General features: G+C 37.7%; 2 protein-coding genes across 3 annotated transcripts in view; one reads left to right on the forward strand and one right to left on the reverse strand.

The window, feature by feature from the left end:
* Positions 1-9,366, reverse strand: LOC121961490 (nuclear factor 7, ovary-like). Of its 2 annotated transcripts, none has more exons than XM_042511495.1 (5): positions 9,281-9,366; positions 4,797-4,922; positions 4,614-4,679; positions 3,271-3,556; positions 1-2,813 (listed from the first exon to the last, which is right to left on the reverse strand). In XM_042511495.1, exons 4-5 carry the CDS (start codon positions 3,545-3,547, stop codon positions 1,717-1,719), a joined length of 1,374 nt encoding a protein of 457 aa, XP_042367429.1. In that variant the 5' UTR covers positions 3,548-3,556; positions 4,614-4,679; positions 4,797-4,922; positions 9,281-9,366; the 3' UTR covers positions 1-1,716. The 2 variants fall into 2 exon arrangements, with proteins under 2 accessions (XP_042367429.1, XP_042367430.1); XM_042511496.1 differs by lacking the exon at positions 9,281-9,366 and adding an exon at positions 7,061-7,148.
* Positions 9,323-20,145, forward strand: part of LOC121961491 (tetraspanin-8-like) — a 20,186-nt gene continuing 9,363 nt past the window's right edge. Inside the window, exon 1 of the mRNA XM_042511497.1 lies at positions 9,323-9,456. Within this exon, the coding sequence (XP_042367431.1) occupies positions 9,400-9,456 (57 nt within the window). The 5' untranslated portion in view covers positions 9,323-9,399. The remainder of the gene's footprint in view (positions 9,457-20,145) is intronic.

Consider the following 20,145-nt stretch of genomic DNA (forward strand, 5'->3'; position numbering starts at 1 on the left):
TTTGTTTAACAATAATTATCCATTTTATTCGTGTGCACCTTTCAAAGCAGTCAAGAACACTTAACAAGAGACAAATAATAAAACAAGCAACATTGTATCCATACATTAAAAAAATCAAGCAAAACAGCAATTTACAAAAATAAATTAACAAAATAAAAAGGCAAAAATCATAATTATAAACCTTTCATGCTCTCATGAATAGAAAGTCTAAGTCTTGTTTAGCTTGGTTAGCTTTGTCAACCAAACGCAGCACAGAGCTCTGCTGTGCACTGGCAGCTAACAGCTAACTAGCTTTCCTTTCATTGATAACAGCGAGGAGATGTGCTCTGTTGTAGTTGCTCAGTTTAGTTTGTCAACGGCTAGGTTATAGTTATACATACATATAATATATTTTCTATCTTTACCAAGACTACAACTTGCTGTTCGTTTTAAGCCCTGGCTAGCTCGCACCAAGTACTTTATTTAATCTTTATTTTAATCTCTATGAACAGATTCTGCAAATTTATGCAGAAGATCTTGGCATCAAAAGTGTTCTGGTTTCCACTTGTAGTCAGTTTGTAGTCTATTATAGACCAATCACATTTGCATTTTAGGTGAATTGCCATAATCTGACAACAAGTTAGCTTTTCATTAGCTTTTTAAAAATGATCTGCATATATATGATGATATGAACATGTAATTATATGAAATGACCAGCACACATAAGAGAAAGTCTTCAGATATCTGCTGGCTCCACTGGATTAGCCTGAAATATTGGCTCTCAGCCCTTGAGGCTTTATCGTTGTCTGACTAAAGTTATGGGGTTGCAAGACTGCCAAGATTACAAGATTATTTAGACAGGTAATCACATTGAGACAAGCAATATAGGCCTCGAGAGAGACTTGATAAAACTCAGTGGTTATAGGGGGCCACCTACAGGCATTGTTTGGTCAGTGTCTAAAACTCCAGAACGGGTTTTCAAACTTAATTTTCAAAAGTCTGAATCTGATTTCTAATCTGCCAAATGTCCAGAAAGATTGTTGAGAAAATGACTTTTATCAAACTTGCTTATAACAAAATTTCTGACATCTCTTGTCAGATTTTAACTGTCAAAAGTTTTGCTGTCCTCACCTGTGTATTCTGAGGATATTGGTGTTCATAATTTCTGTGCATTGTGTCGTAGTGGCGTTTACTACTACTCTGCAAACCAAACACATAGGCTAAAATAAACGCATTTTTCTGTTTCCGCTCTTCTTTGAAAACTCGGTTTTCTTGGACGTGTTTTTCTTTTATTTGCACATTTGGATGGTGACATCCTCATGGCATTGGTGACGTTTTGTACACTGACAGTAGACGCCGAAGTCTCACTTTCTTTTGCCCACAGCACAGAACATGAATGCTTTTTAGCCGTTAACTAGCTTGCTGTTAGCTGAAATCTGATACATAATGACTGAAATGTCGCTTGCCGGCTGTAAACGTTGCCATGACAACGATTTTAAATAGGGAAATGGTTACTTTTAAGGCCAAGATCGCTGTAACAATCTCCAAATAGACTATATTCTGTAAAATTTAGAATACATTGATCAGTATAAAACATTTTCTTTCAAAGTAGGAAACATACGCTTCATTACATTGTATTATTACATTCCTAATACATGCTGTGGGCTGGGTCCAGATTGACTTGCCGTCTGTGCCGGTCCTGACCAGAGTCCAGACTTGCAGGAGGATTGATAAAATCTAATCTGTGTAGTTGACAGGAGAGATGATGAGAGCGGTGGAGTTTTTATCATTATAATGACAACCGGGACTGAAGAATGGGTAGAGTTTCTCTGTGAACGAACAGTCTTTGAAGAAGTGGATAAGCTCAGCAGAATCTACGTCAAAAAAGACGACTGAACCATTCTCGTAGTCCACGAACACGCCCACCTTATTTAGATTTCGATTTTTTACACTGAGACAGAGAGCAGAAGCCTTGTACTTATTTCCTTCCCGTAGACAAATAGTCCAATAGCCATTCTCGGGACATGCCTTGATCGACTGCTTCCTGTTGATCGACTCTTTAACGACACCTAAATCCCAGGAAGTCTTTCCTTTAACCTGAACCTCGTAGTAAAATCTTCCTGAAGAGAAACTCTGCTTTCCTAAGACATTTATTGAAGGATTAAATCTTTCTGGGTTGTCTGGGAGGTTTTGTTTTACCTCACCACAGTAGACTTGTTTCCCATCACCAGACAGAAAGAGGCTGGCATTTGCTGTATCTGGATCTAGAGTCACATCCTTAGCGTACTGCTGGGCCCTCGTCAGCTGGGCCTTAGCAATTAATTTCCCCTTTTCTTTCCCAAATAATTCCTCCAGCTGAGTCAGGGCTGTCCCCACACTTCGCCCATATGATGGTGTAGTTACACTGACTTCTGTCCAGTTCTTGGTGCTTGGAACCGTATTCAGGGACGAGAAGCTTTGCAGGAAGTTCGGTTGGTCTTCAGAGAGCTGCTCAATCTCGGCAGCTCTCTTTGTCAGCTCAGATATTTCCTGTTTCAGCTCTTGGATGAATCCTTGGGCCTGTTTCTGTGTTGTTTCTTGCTTTTCTTTAATTGCCTTGATAAGATCAGCTAGACTTCTCTCAACAGACTGCTTCAAAACAGTAAACACCTGCACACTATCTGCGATGTGTCTGTCTGCAGATTTACTGCTGAGCTCTGCTGAGCTTTTGATTTCAGAGATCTTCTTCTGTCTCTCCAGGATCATCAGCTTAATTTCAGCCTTTGTCTTCACCAGCTTGGCCTTCGTCCTTTCATAATCACAGCTGAGAGGAACCGAATCGCAGTTCTTGAGGTCTGAAAGAAGGCACAACAAATATATCTGATCAGTCTTACAGAACAGCTGTTGCTCTTTTAATTATGGATGTCCTGATCAACTGTTTCGGCACTGATGCAAGTCCTTTTTCAAACTTACCGATCCAATACTTGTATTTACCTAAACGTAGATCTGAGACAGTTAAATAACAGCTTTACACCACTAAAGTTTGCTTATCTTTCATGAGCTACCTAATCTAAATACTGAATGTCTTTTTTGTGTCTTTCATTTTTCTCCGATAGGTGCAGTTTTGACTGTCTTTATTTTAACCAGTTCTACCCACTGAAATATGGCAATGCTTAGGATCGGCCTGTAACAGCTCTTATTTTAGTTCAAACTTTATTATTATTTGAAAACTATACAAAATCCATAATCAATATAATCATTGATAAGATGCATATGAAACTTTTCAGATATTTTCACCTTCCCGTAGCCTACCTTTGGGTCTTGAGCTAGTCTGTGACAAACACTCCATTAGATCATTCCTGCTGATCTTCTCTAAAATCTTCTTGGTTATCTTGAGGGCTCCAGGACCTTGATATTTTTGCACCATCAAATCCACCGTGTCTTGCCTGTCTGCCCTTTGCAGTGGGGCCGCTGAGATGGCTGAGAAACCTGTAAGGTTGTCATTCTGCTTCAGGAACCACTTGAACTCCTTAAATTGTTCGTCTGTCAGTTCCTGCAGAGTTTTCCAAAGATCTTGAGCTGTTGTCATTGCGGTTCCCTGGTGAAACAGTGAATTATGATCATTAATTTTTCTAATTGGATGATCAAGAGCTGGTGTTTGACCAAAGAGTTCCACACAAGTCACCCCTATCGAGTTTGTGGCCTCCTATAATGCTTAGGCATCTCAGTTGATGAAAATCTTTCTTTTAAAACCCATATCGAGCATCTTTCAAAGAAACTGAAATTAAAACTAGGGTTCTTCTTTAGGAACAAATCATGTTTTTTTTGTTTAACGCCAGGAAACACCTTGTTGCAGCCACCCTCTTAGCTCTTCTTGACTACGGTGACATTGTTTGCATGAATGCCTCTGCCAGCTCTTTATTTTATTATAATTAAAGCTTGAACTTGTTTAAGAAGTTTGCCCTCTAAAAACAATCAAAATAAAGGTGAATCTGATTCCTTTTTCTTTTTCCAGTACCCTTTATAAGAAAATGTGCACGTATGATAACCATCAATTTACATTTCAGATGTTTCAGTGGATTTAATGAGCAGTAAATGAATACACATCTCTAAATACGCAGAAAACAATTTTATTTTGTTTTTGTACACAATGTTGAAACCAAAAATTTTAATTTCTCTGTAAGCTCGCTATGGCCTCTCTCTCATTCTCCACTCATTTATCAGATTCTCTCAATAATTTGTCACTTGTGTGTATATCAGGTGTTGAAAAAAACAACATTACACAAATTTTCAAAAAATGCACAGGCTTCTTATAGGAAAGTTAATGTTCACTCGCAGAATAACTATAGGAGGTAGTTTAAAAAGAGTTTTTCGAACTTTTTGTTTGTTGGTTTTGAAACTCAATATAAAGTTGATAAAGTTTTGTTTAAAAAAGAAACAAAAAACATCTGTGGCTTCCCAGCACTGTGGGGCCTGTTCTGACATGCCCGATCTCACCCATAAGTAGTTATGAGAAACTTTAAGAACATTTTAGATCACGTCTCAACTACACTTAATAATTATTCAGAATTCCTCTGTATTTTCTTATCTGAGTATGTTCTACACTTGTACACTATAATTCAGCATTCACACGTGTTTCCTGGAAGTAATCTTACCTTTTAAAGTCGTCCGGGTGAGGTCACCTTCTGACAGACGTTGCTGCTTCTCAAGCGTTTGTCTGACTGCAGTTAAAAGGAAAAATGTCAGCATGACATCAGACCAGGCTGTCCTATGAGCTGCATGGACGCATTAAAGGGATAGTACAGATATTTTGAATCGGGTTTGTATGAGGTACTTACCTATAATCAGTGTATTAGCTGCAGTAGATTGGGTTGGCACGCTCCCAGTTTGAAGAAACAGGCTGGAGTACCGCCACACAAGCTAACCTCTTTGGATGTATCGGCAGCAAAACGTATTTTAGACACCTAAAGAAATCAATATCAGTTAAAGTGTAAATAATCAGATTATGTTACATTGCATTACTTGTTCAAAAGTGTACCTTAAATTGTCACAGTTGAATGAAATGTGAAATGTGAAGGCAGAGCAGGTTGAAATAAAGACATAAACAATGGTTTGAACAAGCTATCAGCGTAATGTGAGAGACTGCCTGTTGCTTGGCAACAGGATTTTGGCGAAGCCGCTGATATCAACACACTGACCAGCAGACAAAGAGGAAAGGGAGAGTGGCTGGGAGTATACATTATGCTTAAAGCTTTAAGGCTAGGTTCATATTTTTTCAATTCTTTCTTAGTCCAGCATGTAAATCGATAGTTAATTAAACTTGAGTCAATTTTTTTTAACTGTTGACAAACAATGGACGTATTATTGCTATAAAGTTGCTATGTTTATAGATGCACTACATAGTAGTGATTAACTGTTTAACAAGGTATCATAATCATCTTTGGCAACTATGTAATATCCATCCAATGATGATGCTTTACACAATTTTGTCATGATTAGCCAATTAATTCCTTAGTTATGGCCAAAAATAAGCTTTGTTGAGGTCACAGTGACCTTGACCTTTATCTTTCAACTACCAAAGTCCAATCAGTTTTTTTTTAGTCCAAGTGGATGTTTGAGCTAAATTTGAAGAAATTCCCTTAAGGTCTTTTTGAGATATTGTTTTCACCAAATGAGTTGAATGCACAGTTATGGTGACCTTGACCTTTGACCACCAAAATCGTTTCATCCTTGAGTCCAACCACTTTTTTGGCAAAGTTCCTTTTTCTTTTCAGTAAAAAGTTTCCTTTTTGTGTTCCTAATCACACCTCAGTTTTTGTTTTACTTGGACAGCTGAAGCCTCATACCACCAAATACAGTAAATTCAAATTTTACATTGCAACATTGTAAAGCTACAAGATCTGTAAGGCCATTATGAAAATGATGAATAATAACCACAAGAAAAACCTCTTCCCCTGCACACACTGGCATGTGAGTTTTGTTTCAGGTTAAAAGTTTAATTATAGGAATAGAGAACTGAAGTGGAACCGAAAGTTGTGAAACCAAGCGATCATTTGTAATGACGTTAATAAGTTCAAAGCTTTTGAACTTGACATTACTCAACAGTGTACATTTGCTTCACAATACAATCTTATGGAGTGTTTTTATTTATTCAGTATTTTAGTTTTTAAACAAGCTGCTAACTTTGTCTGCTGTTTGGTGCTCAGCATGTAGCGGTGCATCTATCAGATTTTCTAAAAACTATGGTGCTGATAAGAGCCGCAAAACACAAAACAACCCCAAATAAATGTTGTCATTGTGTGTTTCTGTCAACCATGCAAGCTTTACTTTGCTACATTTTGCAGCAAATACATTGAAACCTAATGCTGCAGTCAACATGTGGTTAGATTTAGGCACAAAAACCACTTGGTCATGATTAGGAAAAAATCATATTTCGGCTTAAAATATCAGCTTTTTGTGGCACCGGTGGGAACAGCCTTGAACTATTTGAGAGCCGAGGAAAATAAATAGATTTCTTTCAAAAAAATGGGAAGAAGAGATTGTGCAACTTAAGAAAAATTACCCCAAATTTTGCAAGAAATAAGTAAAAGAAAAAAAAAATTAGCACAAAAACAGAAGGAAATGACATGGGGAAAAAAGTTTAAAAACGAAACAACAATTCTGTGGCATAATTCTTAATAATAATTATGGCATTTATAAATCTAGTTTCTGTGCATTTTCTTTAGCTTTTCTTGCAAATTATTTTCCAAATCTACGTTTTTATTTTAAATTAATTTTAATTGCAGGACATTAAGTCGCTCATTGCTTTTTCTCCTCATGTTCCCTCTTTGCTCAGGGATAAAACTTTAAATGCATGTTGATCCAAGTGTTAACTGATCCAAACAACTGCTCCTTTTTTTCCCTTTCTTTTTCCTTCTCTCCAGAACCAGACTACTTGGACCACCTGGAACAATACATAAATGACAAACCAGCTCTACTCCAAACCCAAAAATGTGGTTGAAGAAGAGCAAACGGAGCTGAAGTTTGATAATCGGCAGCTGAACAAACAGTAAGCAGAATTTAGTTTTCAGTTAACTATTAACCAGCAGGACTGGAGGCTTACCAGTGTCAAGAAGGAAGGACAAATGAACAGCGTCCTCATGTAGCCTCAGATCTGTAGCTGTCTGTTTGCTAACTGGCTGTGGGAAGAAGTTTTGTCGTAATAAAAATGGGACGGGAGTTTGAGGACGACACGTGCTCGGTGAATGTGTTGTATCTTTGCACAGTTGCCACTAGATGGAGATGTTTTACTGATGGCACCTTTAATGAGCGTGTCAGTGTGTTGATGCTCCTGTTTTATTAATTGACCTTTACTACATGTTTTTATGTGATGGATTAAAAAAGTATATTCATAACGTGATCAGATTTAAAATGATCGTAGTGTCACAGTTAACAACTCATAAAGTTTTTAACTTTTGTTACTTTTCATTTGGTTTTCTTCTGCAGATCTTACACTTTGCGATAATCTCACTGAGGAAACGTCATCCTGTCAGTCTGTGGTCAAGTCTCATTTTTCAGGTATGTTTTCAGCATTTTATACAGTAAAACAAACATACGGTGAGCTTAAGTTAAACTCCCCAACAGTTATACAGCTTAATTTATTCATCAAAGAATCACTAAATGTATTGACATAAATTACAAAACAAATATGAAAATACGCTCTTTTCTTTTGAATTATATTAATAACTGTAATGTATTAGTAATAATGTTAATAATTTAATTAGCAGAGGACTCATAATGACAAAAATATTAGGTATTAATAACATCACCCTGGTTTCCTTCAGGGCATCCATCGTATTTTGAATTATTGCAGAAAATAATCTCTGTGGTAAAAAATCATTTATGATACTTACATTTTGTTCAGAGACATAATCCTCACAAATGAACGCCACTTTTTTGTATTTTTTAAGCTTAAATGCAATTGCAAAAAGTAAAAAGCTGACATTATAAACGAACAACACTATGGATGCATCACCACCACCACGAGGTTGACGATGCGATGTAGTCTCATTTACCCACTTGACGTTTTAAAGATGCATGAAAGCTTTAAAGTTACCAAGTGGGGTATAAGTGAAGTATTTTATGTTGTAGTTATTTAGGACCCATTCCTTGCCGACACACCTTGATTTTAACGAGAATGAGAGACGACGCTTTGAATGATTGAATTCATGTTACGCCTAAAACACGGCTATGATCATTTAATGCCCCTCATGCCTCACTTTGCTCCCAGATTATGCACCATTTGACTAGCAAAGTGGAGTTGGACGCACCCTAAATGCACATTAGAAGTAGCTATAGATCTTTTACATAGGGTACAAAATGTTTTTACCTGTCAAGTGAGATTTTCAGTCTCTTGGTTTCGAGGCCTGCAGGCTTGTTGCTGTGTCATTTTTACACCTGGAGGGGATCACATGTTGGGTCGAGTGTGGGAGTGAGTGTGTGTTTCTGTCTGTACGCAGTTAATCTTGAAAACTACTGAACCCATCAGTATAATATTTGGTGTGCACATGTATGACTGCGGGCTCAAGGACTTTTGTGTTTGCGGTGATTCATAACTGTTGAAAAACTTGTTTTATTGACTGTTTTGTGTTTTGTACCGCCACTGACTCCTTGCTCCTCTTAGCTGTTTGAAACCTGATTCACATCTCTTTTCTGGTGCTGCATTCAAATACCTTTCACCAGTATTTAAGTCTTTGAACTGAGGGCAAATTGGTTTGATTTCTTAAGAAAAAAAAACAACAACAAAAAAAGGCAGTGACCGACGTAGTAAAAAATGCAAAGTGCAAGAAACTGGTAAAAAAAAGTCTAGAGAACTATGTATCATAATTAAATATTTACAAATTATTCAACAGAATTATTAGAATTTAAAAAATATTTTTTCAGGTCAGTTTTTTTCAGCAGTTTTATGTCTTTTCAGGCAATTTTATTGTGCTATTTTACCAAGTTTTTACTCAAATTGATGATGTTATCTTCGGAAAACAACATTTTGTTGTCTTGAGAAAATGATCCTGTTATCTTGGGAAAACCGAGGGGGGAAAAAAGTATGAATGTATGGCCGCTTAGGGCTTCTGTATGTTAGAATTAAAACTGTCAAATATAAACAAGGCACATATTTTTTTTTGTTTCTGAAACATGCAGCGGTGCATTAGTTGAAATAACAAAAAGTGCTTGAGTTGTTTGACTTTTCTAGTTTGCTAATGCCTTTGGCAGAATATGAGGAGGTAGGGAAGGAAAGAAGGGGATAGGGAAGGAGGGGACAGGAGGAAGAACAGAAGGGACGCACCCTCAGTGAGAGGAAACAGGTAGAGCAGGCTGGTCTGTAGGAAGCTTGTGTCAGTTGAAGGCTGCGAGTCGTGAAGTGAGGAGCTGCTGAGGAGGAAGGAATAAAGACAAATCAGAGCCATGGCTGTGAATAAATGCATCAAATACCTTCTGTTCTTCTTCAACCTTCTTTTCTGGGTGAGTCTGGAAAACAGAACTTAGTCCTTAAAGATGTTTTTTACATTATCAAACTTTTAAATACTTTGACTTCACAGGTGATGTTTGGGACAAGTGTCACAGTTTTCTTCTTATTGTTATACATAACCATGTAAAACTCACACGAATTTAGCTTTTTTCTGAGTTTTTGAGCCGCAGGTTTATTTGTCATTGCAGTTTTTTTCAACAGTTGTTCAGTTCATTGATGGGTTATTTTGGTCTTGCAGCTAAGATGTAACTTTTTTATGGAAAAACTGGCATATTATTATTATTTCTTTTTTGCTGTAATTTTTGCCTTTTTTCCATATTTTCAACTTATTTCACAACAGGTGTGAGACTTTTACTTTAGTCTTATATATGAGCTTTATTTCATTTCAAATCTTTGTGTCAGTTTCAGTCATGCAGTTTGATTTTTCTATAATTTTCGTGCATAGTTTTTACTTTTCGGTTAACGTGTGCAGCAGCTCTGTTGTGACCGCCGTCAGTCTCTCGGGGCTTTGTATTTTCTCAGCCAACCGGTCAGTAGTGTAGAACAGGTTGTCGGCTCTCTATTATCTCTGCCTCTCCCTCCCCAAACAAGCTCAGTTTCAGGGCGTGGCTCAGCGCTCAGCCTCGCATCACCACGCCGACATCTGCAGCCTCATATTACTCCTCCAGCCCACGACTGCATTTCATATGTTCCATGCAAATGTTGTAAACAAGATGGACAAAAACCACAGCCATTGCTTCACATTTGTCTGTTTCCTCACGCTCTCAGACGGGAGTTTCCCCTTTAAACTTAATGGCCGATGTTGGTTAATCTATAGCTCAGCTCGGTCATTCAGCACAAACCTGCCTGTGCTTGTTGTTGAAGGTTTGTTGTAACAGTGCGATAGAAATGCACATTATTGTTGTTATTATATGAGGTCGAGATGGGGAACGAGAGGAAGCAGCTCATCAGACCGGTTGTGGTGGTTTTATCAGCAATTAACACAGGAACTACAACCGCTTACAAGATTTTCGATCACTTTAGAGTCTTAATTTAAAAAAAGCAGATTGTATTTGAAGTTTACTGAATCCTACAGAGACCAGGCACTCCACTCGTAACAACAAATTCCCACCAAATGCCCTGATTTTTCACTTTAGACAATGATAAAAAAGCACATATAGGAAAAAAGACATTAGCATTTAATCTGCAGTCAGTTAATCTAATAAGAAGAATGAAGCCAACCATTTTTCACTAAATAAACCAATTTACTGCTTGTTAGAGACCAAAAAGTGCCGGTGTGGCCTGGGTGGTGGCAAAGACAACTAACAGCCTCATTTAAAGACTTTTTTTGGTCACTGCAACTTTTTTTCTTTCTGTCCAAATGGACATACAGAAAAAAAGCTGCCGAAATTTTGTGGCCTTTTTTGCCAGTACAGAGAGGTTCAGGTTACCCTCCATTGTTCCACCTCCGACTCTGCAGGTGTTGTGAACAACTGCTCAGGGTCTCCAATTTGTCATTTGTAAGTTATTTATTTATAATGGGACAATGCATGTTAATCAACATTTAAACAAATGTAAATGCACCGAATTCAGCTGGGGAGCTAGTTTTCATCAGAAGTCCCTCGCCTGATGTTGATAGGCATCCAAAAATATTTTTAAAAATACAATTTAAGGATGTACTATTTAAAATGTTTTGAACAAACAACATTAAAATAGAAACACAAAGTTAAGAATATACATTACAATTTGACAAGCGAATGAAGCCCAAATAGCAGATGATGCAGGTTCAAGTCTGAATACAGTCTATTTAAAATGAGGTAAAATTGGCATTGCTGGAATGTGCATTATTGTTTATTTCATTTTATTATTTTGGTCAGCTGAAGGCCTCAGTATGCTTCATATAAATATTTGTACTTGTAAATACTTCTGTATCTAAAGGCCTGGTCAATCAGAAAAGCGTTGATATAAAATTAACCAACGTACCATGACGAAGAAAAAATCTTGGAACAATAACCTCACACAGATTATTCAAAGCTGATATCTGTGCCATCATCTCCTGTCTTATAACCTCCTGTTGGTCCCAAAAATGCAAATTTGCTGGTTAAAGCTCACTTAATGCAAAACTTTTTAAAAAATTATTTTACCGCAAAATTTTGCTGCATGTTAAGATCAAATGTTATTTATCTGTAGGGGGGAATTGCTGTGCAGCAGTTGCAATAGAAAGTGGAAAGAGTGCAAATGTCAAAAGTGCAAATATAAAAGGTCAAAGATAACAATAAGGTGCGAGTCCAAAATGTTTACGGTACAATGCCAAGTTCAGGCCAAAAAATATGATCATGAAATACAAAAAGGTCATTCTCAAATGGTAACAGTAAACAGTCGACTGACATTTTCCATCATTGTCTCCATTTGCATGAAATTTGCGACAAAACTACAAAGCGACCAAATTCTCGGGGCTTCTGAGTGTGAACAGACAGAATGAATGAATATGAAAACACTTTTTTTGGAAAGCCAAGTTTGTCATAACCTGAAACAAATTTTACTCTTTAAACATTTCCTGCTGAACACAAAGACTCAACTTGACATCCGTCATCTCATCTGACTCTGAACAAAATACTAAACGCAAATATTCCAAAATGTAGCCCTTCAGTAAAAACAATTGGTTATTATAAAGCATATATTCAACTATTTAACATGTGACTAATATCTAAGTAGTTTTTAATCACAGAAGTAAAAGAGGAACTGAAAAACACAGTACCTGAGTGCGTTTTTTTGTTTCCTGCTTGGTCAGGGTGACTAATGATGACATCATTTAAGCAACTAATCAGAAAGCATCTTGGGAAATGTAGGAACAAGACAAAAATATACAATACGTATTAAATATTGGGCAAAAAAAACTATATATACTTCAAGACAGTACCTTACATAAAAAGTGGAAAAACTTTTACTGTACTTTACATGTTTAAGGTGGACATAATGTAATGCTACTGTAATACTACTGTACTGTAAAGTTTAAATGCAGTTATGGATACGATCTTTTGAAGTCACATCGGGATTAAGACAAAAAGTTACAACAAGCTGACTTTACTGTCTTTAAGAGGCTGTGAAGCGCTCATTTGAGCTAGCCTAAGACTTCCGTTATTACTAAGTTGGCATAACTTGTCAGGAGGGGGCTTAAAAATGCTCCAAAGTTCGGCTAAATTTTGATGAAGGACCAACTTGCATGGCCGTTTTTAAGTGTTATTTTAACTCCAACCTCCACATATCTGAATGATATAATAATTAGAATAACAACTGTAACGTGAGAAACTAAACTATGTCTAACTTATATACATCAACATCTAAACATAATTCCTAAAAATCAGTTCTGGTGTTCAGGTTTTGTGTGTTTTCAGTTCTGCTTTATGAAAATTTCTCGGGGCGTCTAGATGCTTTAAACAGTACAGACGACAAGATAGGAACGCTACCAAAAAGAAGCACATGGGCGCTTTTAGTTGTCGCCTAAATCTCGCTTTGTATATTGTATTGTTTCTCAAGACATTCGTCGTGTCATTATTCTGTCATCACCACCTGAAGAAGTTACATTTTCTTAATTTAAAGGATTTTTCGGGAAGTGTTTGCTTTGATTCATCAGTTTCTCAGCCTTTCATGCTCTCTGTTATACTGACGCTCAGCTCTCTTTGCTCTCGTTAGGATTAATAACTCATAAAAGTGGAAGTGAACGTCAGGCTTCCTTTTTTTTTGTCAACTGTCAGAAATAATCTGAACCAATCAAAATCCACCTTTACCCCTGCGTTTAAAATAAAAATAAACCTGCTGCTGCCTGCAGAGGTTATTTCAGTCCTTCTCTCATGTTCCCAGAAACGATGTTAAATCGATGTTAACTTGATTCGGACCACTCAGTGGAACATGCTGGACTTGATGTGTTTACCTAATGATGATGGTGATGATGCGGGTGTGGTGACGTTCATTTACTGTAAAGTTTTTAAGCAGCTTTTAGTTGCTAAGTGATGCTTCAACACAAAGCTATAATGAGCTCAGGAGTCAAATGTCCATTTAGTGGATGTCCCCTCAGTGTCTCATGACGGGGGAGAATACTGCGTGAACCTCGATGTCGAATTAGTTTTCCGGTCCAGAGAAAGTGTCACTGACCTTCAATCAGAGGCGGTTGTTGCACAGTTGGTACCCTGGGCTAATTTCAACATGGACTTTTTTTGTTTTTCTTTTTCAAAATTTTTTTCTCGCCAAATACACGCATCTGAAATCCTCTTGACTTTGTGGCAAGTGCCACCACTGCCCTCCATCAATATTTAACTGCAAGATAAAAGATCATCTCTTCAAATGAACACTACTTTCAGGAATTTGGAAGCCAAACGTTAATGTTAGGTTATTGACGAACTATACTGCAGTTGCATAACATAACGTCACCGCCACAGCGAGGCTGTGAGGACGTGTTTGGTGCGACTCACGAGGCAGGTTTCCATTAATGATCAAACTGCAAATTTTGAATAAAAATGGTCTTTGGGAAACAAATCATTTTTGAAAAAACTCCCATTAATTAAAAAAAAAAATTATATTCTCACATGAAGTGGTCTTTCAGGCGATTCAAGAAAAGCCATATTTTGCAAAACAGCAATGGAAACACGTTTTTTGGTTTTTCTAGGTCACATGATGCTATGGCTGTGTGCTCGTCAGAACGAACTGGCTCCGTCATGATGCAGCAGGAGCTACAGGAGCTGTTATTGCATCGGATAAGTTCAAAAGTTGAATGTATCATCTGAAAGTTTTAAATCCACAATTCCTCTGTGAAATCGTAGACTATCAGCTCCCAGAAATCCCTTATAAGTGGCCGCTCCCACGTATAAGGGGCTCGCCGCTCCATTATCGCTCTGTAACACGCCTACATCGCCTTCAGTTGGCAATAACGACAGCTTGTGCGGACGCTGCAACAGAAATAAAGCTGCCAATGTTTTAAACGTCCATCGCCATGCTTCTCGCCAAAGTCATCTCGCAATTGTGTTTAATCAACATTTTGAAAATATCACTAAAGTTTTGTGTAAATCTGTAATAGAAACCTGCGTAATGTGATGACATCCCGTAGTGTCATTCAGCATCTGTTAGTAACCGCCTTTTTTAAGACACATAACAGCTTCACATTGGGGTATTTACTGGTGTATTTTATATATCGTAGAAAAAAAACATGAAAGTCTCTTCAGCTTTTGTTAACCACAGATCTTATTTCAGACTAACCAAAAACCTGTTCAATAAACCCACCGACTTTGAGACGATGGAACCGGAGGAGCTGAAATGCTGACAGATTCAGGTTTTAGGACTCGTTCCTGGGTTTTCTATTGTCTCGTTTTCTTTGACTCATCTATGTCAACCTCCCCCTCCATTGAGGGTCGCTCTCGCTCTTTATAACCCAGCAGTTATATGGCTGCAGATGGAGTCAGAAAACACTGAAGGCTATGTTTGGTTTTGATATCACATGCTGAAGGCATGACAAAGAATCTGGTCCTGATGAATTGGTATGAAAACACGCGGGGCGGTCCCTGGACTTTTGTTTGAGCATCACTGCCGTAGACTGATCCTTTGTTTTTATTGTGAAGGTTGAAGCTCTGCTAAAGTTAATTCCACCTTGTTAGAGGCGTTGTTGTGTAGCTGGCGGTGAAACAGGAAACTCTTCCTATTTAAATCTGCCAAGCCTCCAGTTTATTTTACAAATGACTGATGATTTTCTTCTATTGTTACTCAGCTGTCGCTCAGAGGAATCGTTGACGCTTTCAGTTGTCAGGCTCGTTGAACCACCATACACCGTTCTGCTCTCTGTGCAAAAAACAAACCATTTCATTTTTATTTCATTCATCATTTTATTCACACATCAAAGAAAATAGTGGTACAAAATAAAATACATTACAATAGAAGAAACATGTGATGGGGACACCCGAAAAAAGCTTCCTATAGCTATAACAATAATGTGTAAAAAAAACAAGACAAAACACATCAAAACACAACAAGCAAACAAAAAGAAACAAAATATCCCAAACGTTCATTACATCAAATCTGCATAGATCCCATAGAAGACTTTCAGCACCAAAAAACAAAAAACCTCGGCTCATCTGCTTAGAGCTTCACAACCCAATTTTATCGGTAAACAGCATCATACATAGGTTTGTATTAAGTGTCTCTTTAAATTCGTTTTGAAGACGTAAATGGAAGAAGATGTTTGCAAATTCGTATTAAATAACGTCTATTCATAAAGAGGACTTTCTTCAACCTAAAAGCATTTAGAAACATTCAAACATGCACAGGAGTCCTCTCACACATCGGACAAGCTCAAGTTTCAGGACATTACAGACAGTATGCATGTAAAGTATAACTGAATTATTGGCTTCACTTGTTTCTTTCGGCATCTTGAGACCTCTCAGTCCACCTGCTGCGGTTTCTGTGGCTTTCCAGAAAAACTGCTGCAAACGTGCCGACATCTTGTCAAACAGCAGTGCTTTCACGGCTTTTGACGGAAGAGAAATAAACAAATATGTGCAGCTCTGTCTCTGTCCATTAACGCCTGTTAGCCGAGTGCTCATACGCTCCATGAATAATAGATGCTGCTTTCAGGGACCATTCCTGCACAGGAAGTAGAAAATGGGGTTTAGTACTGCCGCAAACCACAAGTGGACAGTAGAAGTAAATTGCAGTAGAAGATTGTCGTGGTTGCTGGATTTTACTTTCAGAAGCAAAAGTAAAAATGAGTGAGCAGAGAGTTTAAATTAAGCAAAACAGTTTTTTTTAAAAACAGTTTTATTCTCCCTCTCCTCATTAGAAATAAGCCAAGGCGAATCATTTTTATTGTTGCTGTCACTCTTTTGGTGTTAGAGCGGCTCCTCTTGGTCTCGTTTGGGGTTTTGCTTTATGGGTTTGTCGTTAACTTCTTTTCCTTTCTTATTTAAAAACTTATAATGCCACTTCATTTTGTCATTTTGCAACCGGCTTGCTTGATTCTCTGAGGATGGGGTGATTGCTCACTGTATGTTGTGGGATTTGGTGTTGGATGTATCCAAAAACATTAGAGTAGCAAAATAAATCGAAAAAAAGTAAATAAGGACAAAACGTTTTTTCTTCTCACACATACAGGCTATTGCACCGGTGCAGCGACAGTAATGCAACATTTGTGTTGCGCTGTAGCCCTGGCTGTGTTTTCAGCTTTTTAGCCAAAGGTTTGTTTTTTAGAGACCTGTTTTTGTTTTTTTTAAATAGATTTTATTGTTTTTTTTTAACTTAACAGCACAGTGCTCTCTACATACACAAATGCATCTCAAATTAAAATAAGAAGACAAATAACAATAACAGTAACAATAATGATAATAATAAAAAAAGGACAATAATCAAAAAAGGAAAAATAAAGAAAGTTGAAAAAGGCAGATTCATTCATTCACTCGTGCTGTTAGTCTTTCTTAGGGTGACACGATACATGTTTACGGTGCCACTACCTGACTGAGGAGCGACCTGTTATTCTTCCTGCGGAGATAGTGTCATGAAAAACGATTATTTTTACCGAGACATCGCTGCATTTCTTGCTGTGACAGTGCCACAAAAAGTGGTTGTCTTTTTTACTGAAACATTGCTGAGTTTTCTGCCATGACAGTGCCACCAAATCTGTGGATTTTAACCCTAAATGAGTGTTTTTTTTGCCTAAACCAACCACACGTTTACCACAGTTGTTGAAGAAACATAAAGAAGCGTAAACTTTTAACGTATCCGCGACATAATGACGTACTAATGTAACAAATCCACGGTTTGCAGAAACATTTAATGCATTTATTCTGGAGTTTTGGTTGTTTCTTTGGACCCGAGAATCTCTATCACCATTGTTAAAAATGAAGCCTCCACTTTAATATAGTTTATAGACTGATTTGGTGAATAATCTAAGTGAAAGATTGACTTTCCAGAACTCCTGACACACTTTTTTAATCATTTGTTGCAGTCTGGTTCATGCTGATGTCTAAGTAAAGACAAAAACTGTCAGTCAACAGTTGTGCAGCCTGCGAGAGACGGCGCCTCAAAGGCTGTAGACCCTGGGGGTTGTCTTTGACAGGCTCAGTGAGCTCATAACTTTACACATCCTGCCTGATGTGTGTGTGTGTGTGTGTGTGTGTTGTGTGTGTGTGTGTGTGTGTGTGTGTGTGTGTGTGTGTGTGTGTGTGTGTGTGTGTGTGGTTATGACACAATAATGCTCCGATGAATTTTCAACAAATCCAGCAGATACGTTTTTTTTTTTTTTTATCTCAGTTACACAATGAATTGTTGCCACTGCCTTAACCGCTGCCTGTGAGTCACAGCTGAGGAACGAAACGCCCACTCTCGGTTAAACGGAAAGAATGAGCACCGTGTTATTATTATGATTACCACAATGTTTATGAGTTATTACCCAAGAGTGAAAAATACTCGGTGTGCGGTTAACAATCGTGACATCAGCATCACAGTTTTGTTTCATCTACAGGAAGCCATCAGGGACACAAAGGCTCAGGGGACATGAGTATAAGTTAATGATTGAGAGAAAGAGGATGTGAATCTACACAAACTCTGCGTCCATGTAACCAGTGCACAGATATCCCTCCTCCCCCCACAGCGAAACTCCGCCGCATGACGCAAATTGATGCAAAACACGTTATCCAGCAGAGTTTTGCAGGCTCTCAAGACTGTTGCTCGAACTTCAGGCTATACTTCAGCATTTTTATATTTCCGGCCACCGCGGACGCAAAGAGTATAGAAGTAGATCCAGAGAGTATTGCGCCACTTTGTCTCCAAAATACGATCAAACTGTGAAACTAGGCAGAGCGGATTGAATAGAAATCAAGATAATGTTACTGTATTGCCCGTTTCTCACCTAAAATATTCTTAGCAAGGTTCCCACTGTCATGGAAAAAACTGGAAAAGTCACAATCTCATTTTATAGGCCTGGACAAGTCATGGAATCTTTAGAAGTCATTGAAAGTTTTGGAAGAGTCATTGAATTATGTGCAGTGAAGTTAATTGTTACAGTAATCATAGATAACCTTCCATGTAATGTTAGACAAACATAGATTATTATAAAGAGCTTGCTGTTTAATTTTCGGTGTTTGGAGTTTGCTAACGGTCATTAAATTTGATCACAGGTCCTTGAAAAGTCATGGAAAAGTTTAAAAATGTTGTCAATGAAAATGTGTCAGAACCCTATTTTAGGAGCATATTTAAGGTCCTGTAACACTGTAAAAGTTTGTGAACAAAAAGTTAATTTTATTGTAGATGCATATCCGTTCCAAATATCTGATATTGGTCTTATTAACTACAAATAATTGGTATTGCTATTGATCCTGAAAAACCAATATTGGTCGACCTCTGCTTTACAGCCTCATGGCGGTGTAGACGCAACTGACCTGTAGTTTGTTTATATTCTAACATCAGCTTAATACTTCTGGCGATTTAATTTAGGCTTCATCCTGAAAGTGGTGTTCATTTGTGAAGATTATCAAATGAACAAAACTTTTAAGTCTCATAAACATTTTTACCACCATGGAGCTTATTTTCTGCAATAATCCCAAATCCAATGGAAAAATCCCACAGGCTTTTAGACGGTGGAACCAGAGCGACACAAACGTCTGTCAGCCAACAAAAAAAAAACTCTGTAACTTTCACCCCAATTAACTTTATTCGAACCACCCTGTCAAAGTTATAATTTTAAATGTCTAAATCATAAACCCAGTTATAATCCTGATCAGCTGTAATCCAGCTTCGATGCCTCAGCTGTTGGTTCAGAGCCAGCGAGCAGCTGCGAGCTCAAAGGGTGTGTTTGTTCTCCTGACCTGCTGAGGGCCGTGATGTTATGTCGCTCTGCAGGTTTTGCATTGTGTGTGTGTGTGTGTGTGTGTGTGTGTGTGTGTGTGTGTGTGTGTGTGTGTGTGTGTGTGTGTGTGTGTGTGTGTGTGTGTGTTTGTGTGTTTGTGTGTGTGTTCGTGTTACAGTGACTCAGGTCTGAATCCCTCAGCTTTGCTCTGCAGATGTTTACGTGATAACAAAGATCCACAGCTCGTTACGGAGGCTTTTCACTCAGTGTTTGTTTGCGTTTTTGTGACGCGCCCTAAAGCGATAGCAACCGACTTTAAATGTAAACACTAGTTTTGTGTGTGTGTGTGTTTTTTCCAGCGATAAAGCGGGATATCACTCCTTTACTATACAATCTCATATCCAGTAATTGAAAGTCAAAGTATTATCACTACACAATAAAAGTACTCGGCCACAGTAAAAGTCCTGCACTGAAAATGTTCTCTTGGTAAAAGTATTTAAGCATAATCAGTAAAATGCAGTTAAAAGTATAAAACTGTCTCCTGCGACTGTTACTGCTGTAACATTATTTCCAATACTTTCCGATTGTTAACATATTACTAAGACATTACAATTATTAACATTCAAAGGAAACTTTTTTAAGGATAAAACCGTGAAAAATGACTTCAACCATCAAGAAGTTTCACATGAATTTTCTGTCAGTTGACCGGTTTCAGTTGGACTGTTGAAGTACAAGTACCTCAAAACTGCATCCCACCACTTTTAAAAGGTTTCCTGTTCATCGTCGCTTTTCCACGACTTTTTTTGCTTTATCTAAGTATCAGAAGAAAATTTAAATAACTGTATTTTACAAGCAACCAAAAAAACAGAACTTCATCTTT

The sequence above is a fragment of the Plectropomus leopardus genome, chromosome 22, assembly GCF_008729295.1.
Source record: "Plectropomus leopardus isolate mb chromosome 22, YSFRI_Pleo_2.0, whole genome shotgun sequence".
Taxonomy (NCBI): Eukaryota; Metazoa; Chordata; class Actinopteri; order Perciformes; family Serranidae; genus Plectropomus; species Plectropomus leopardus.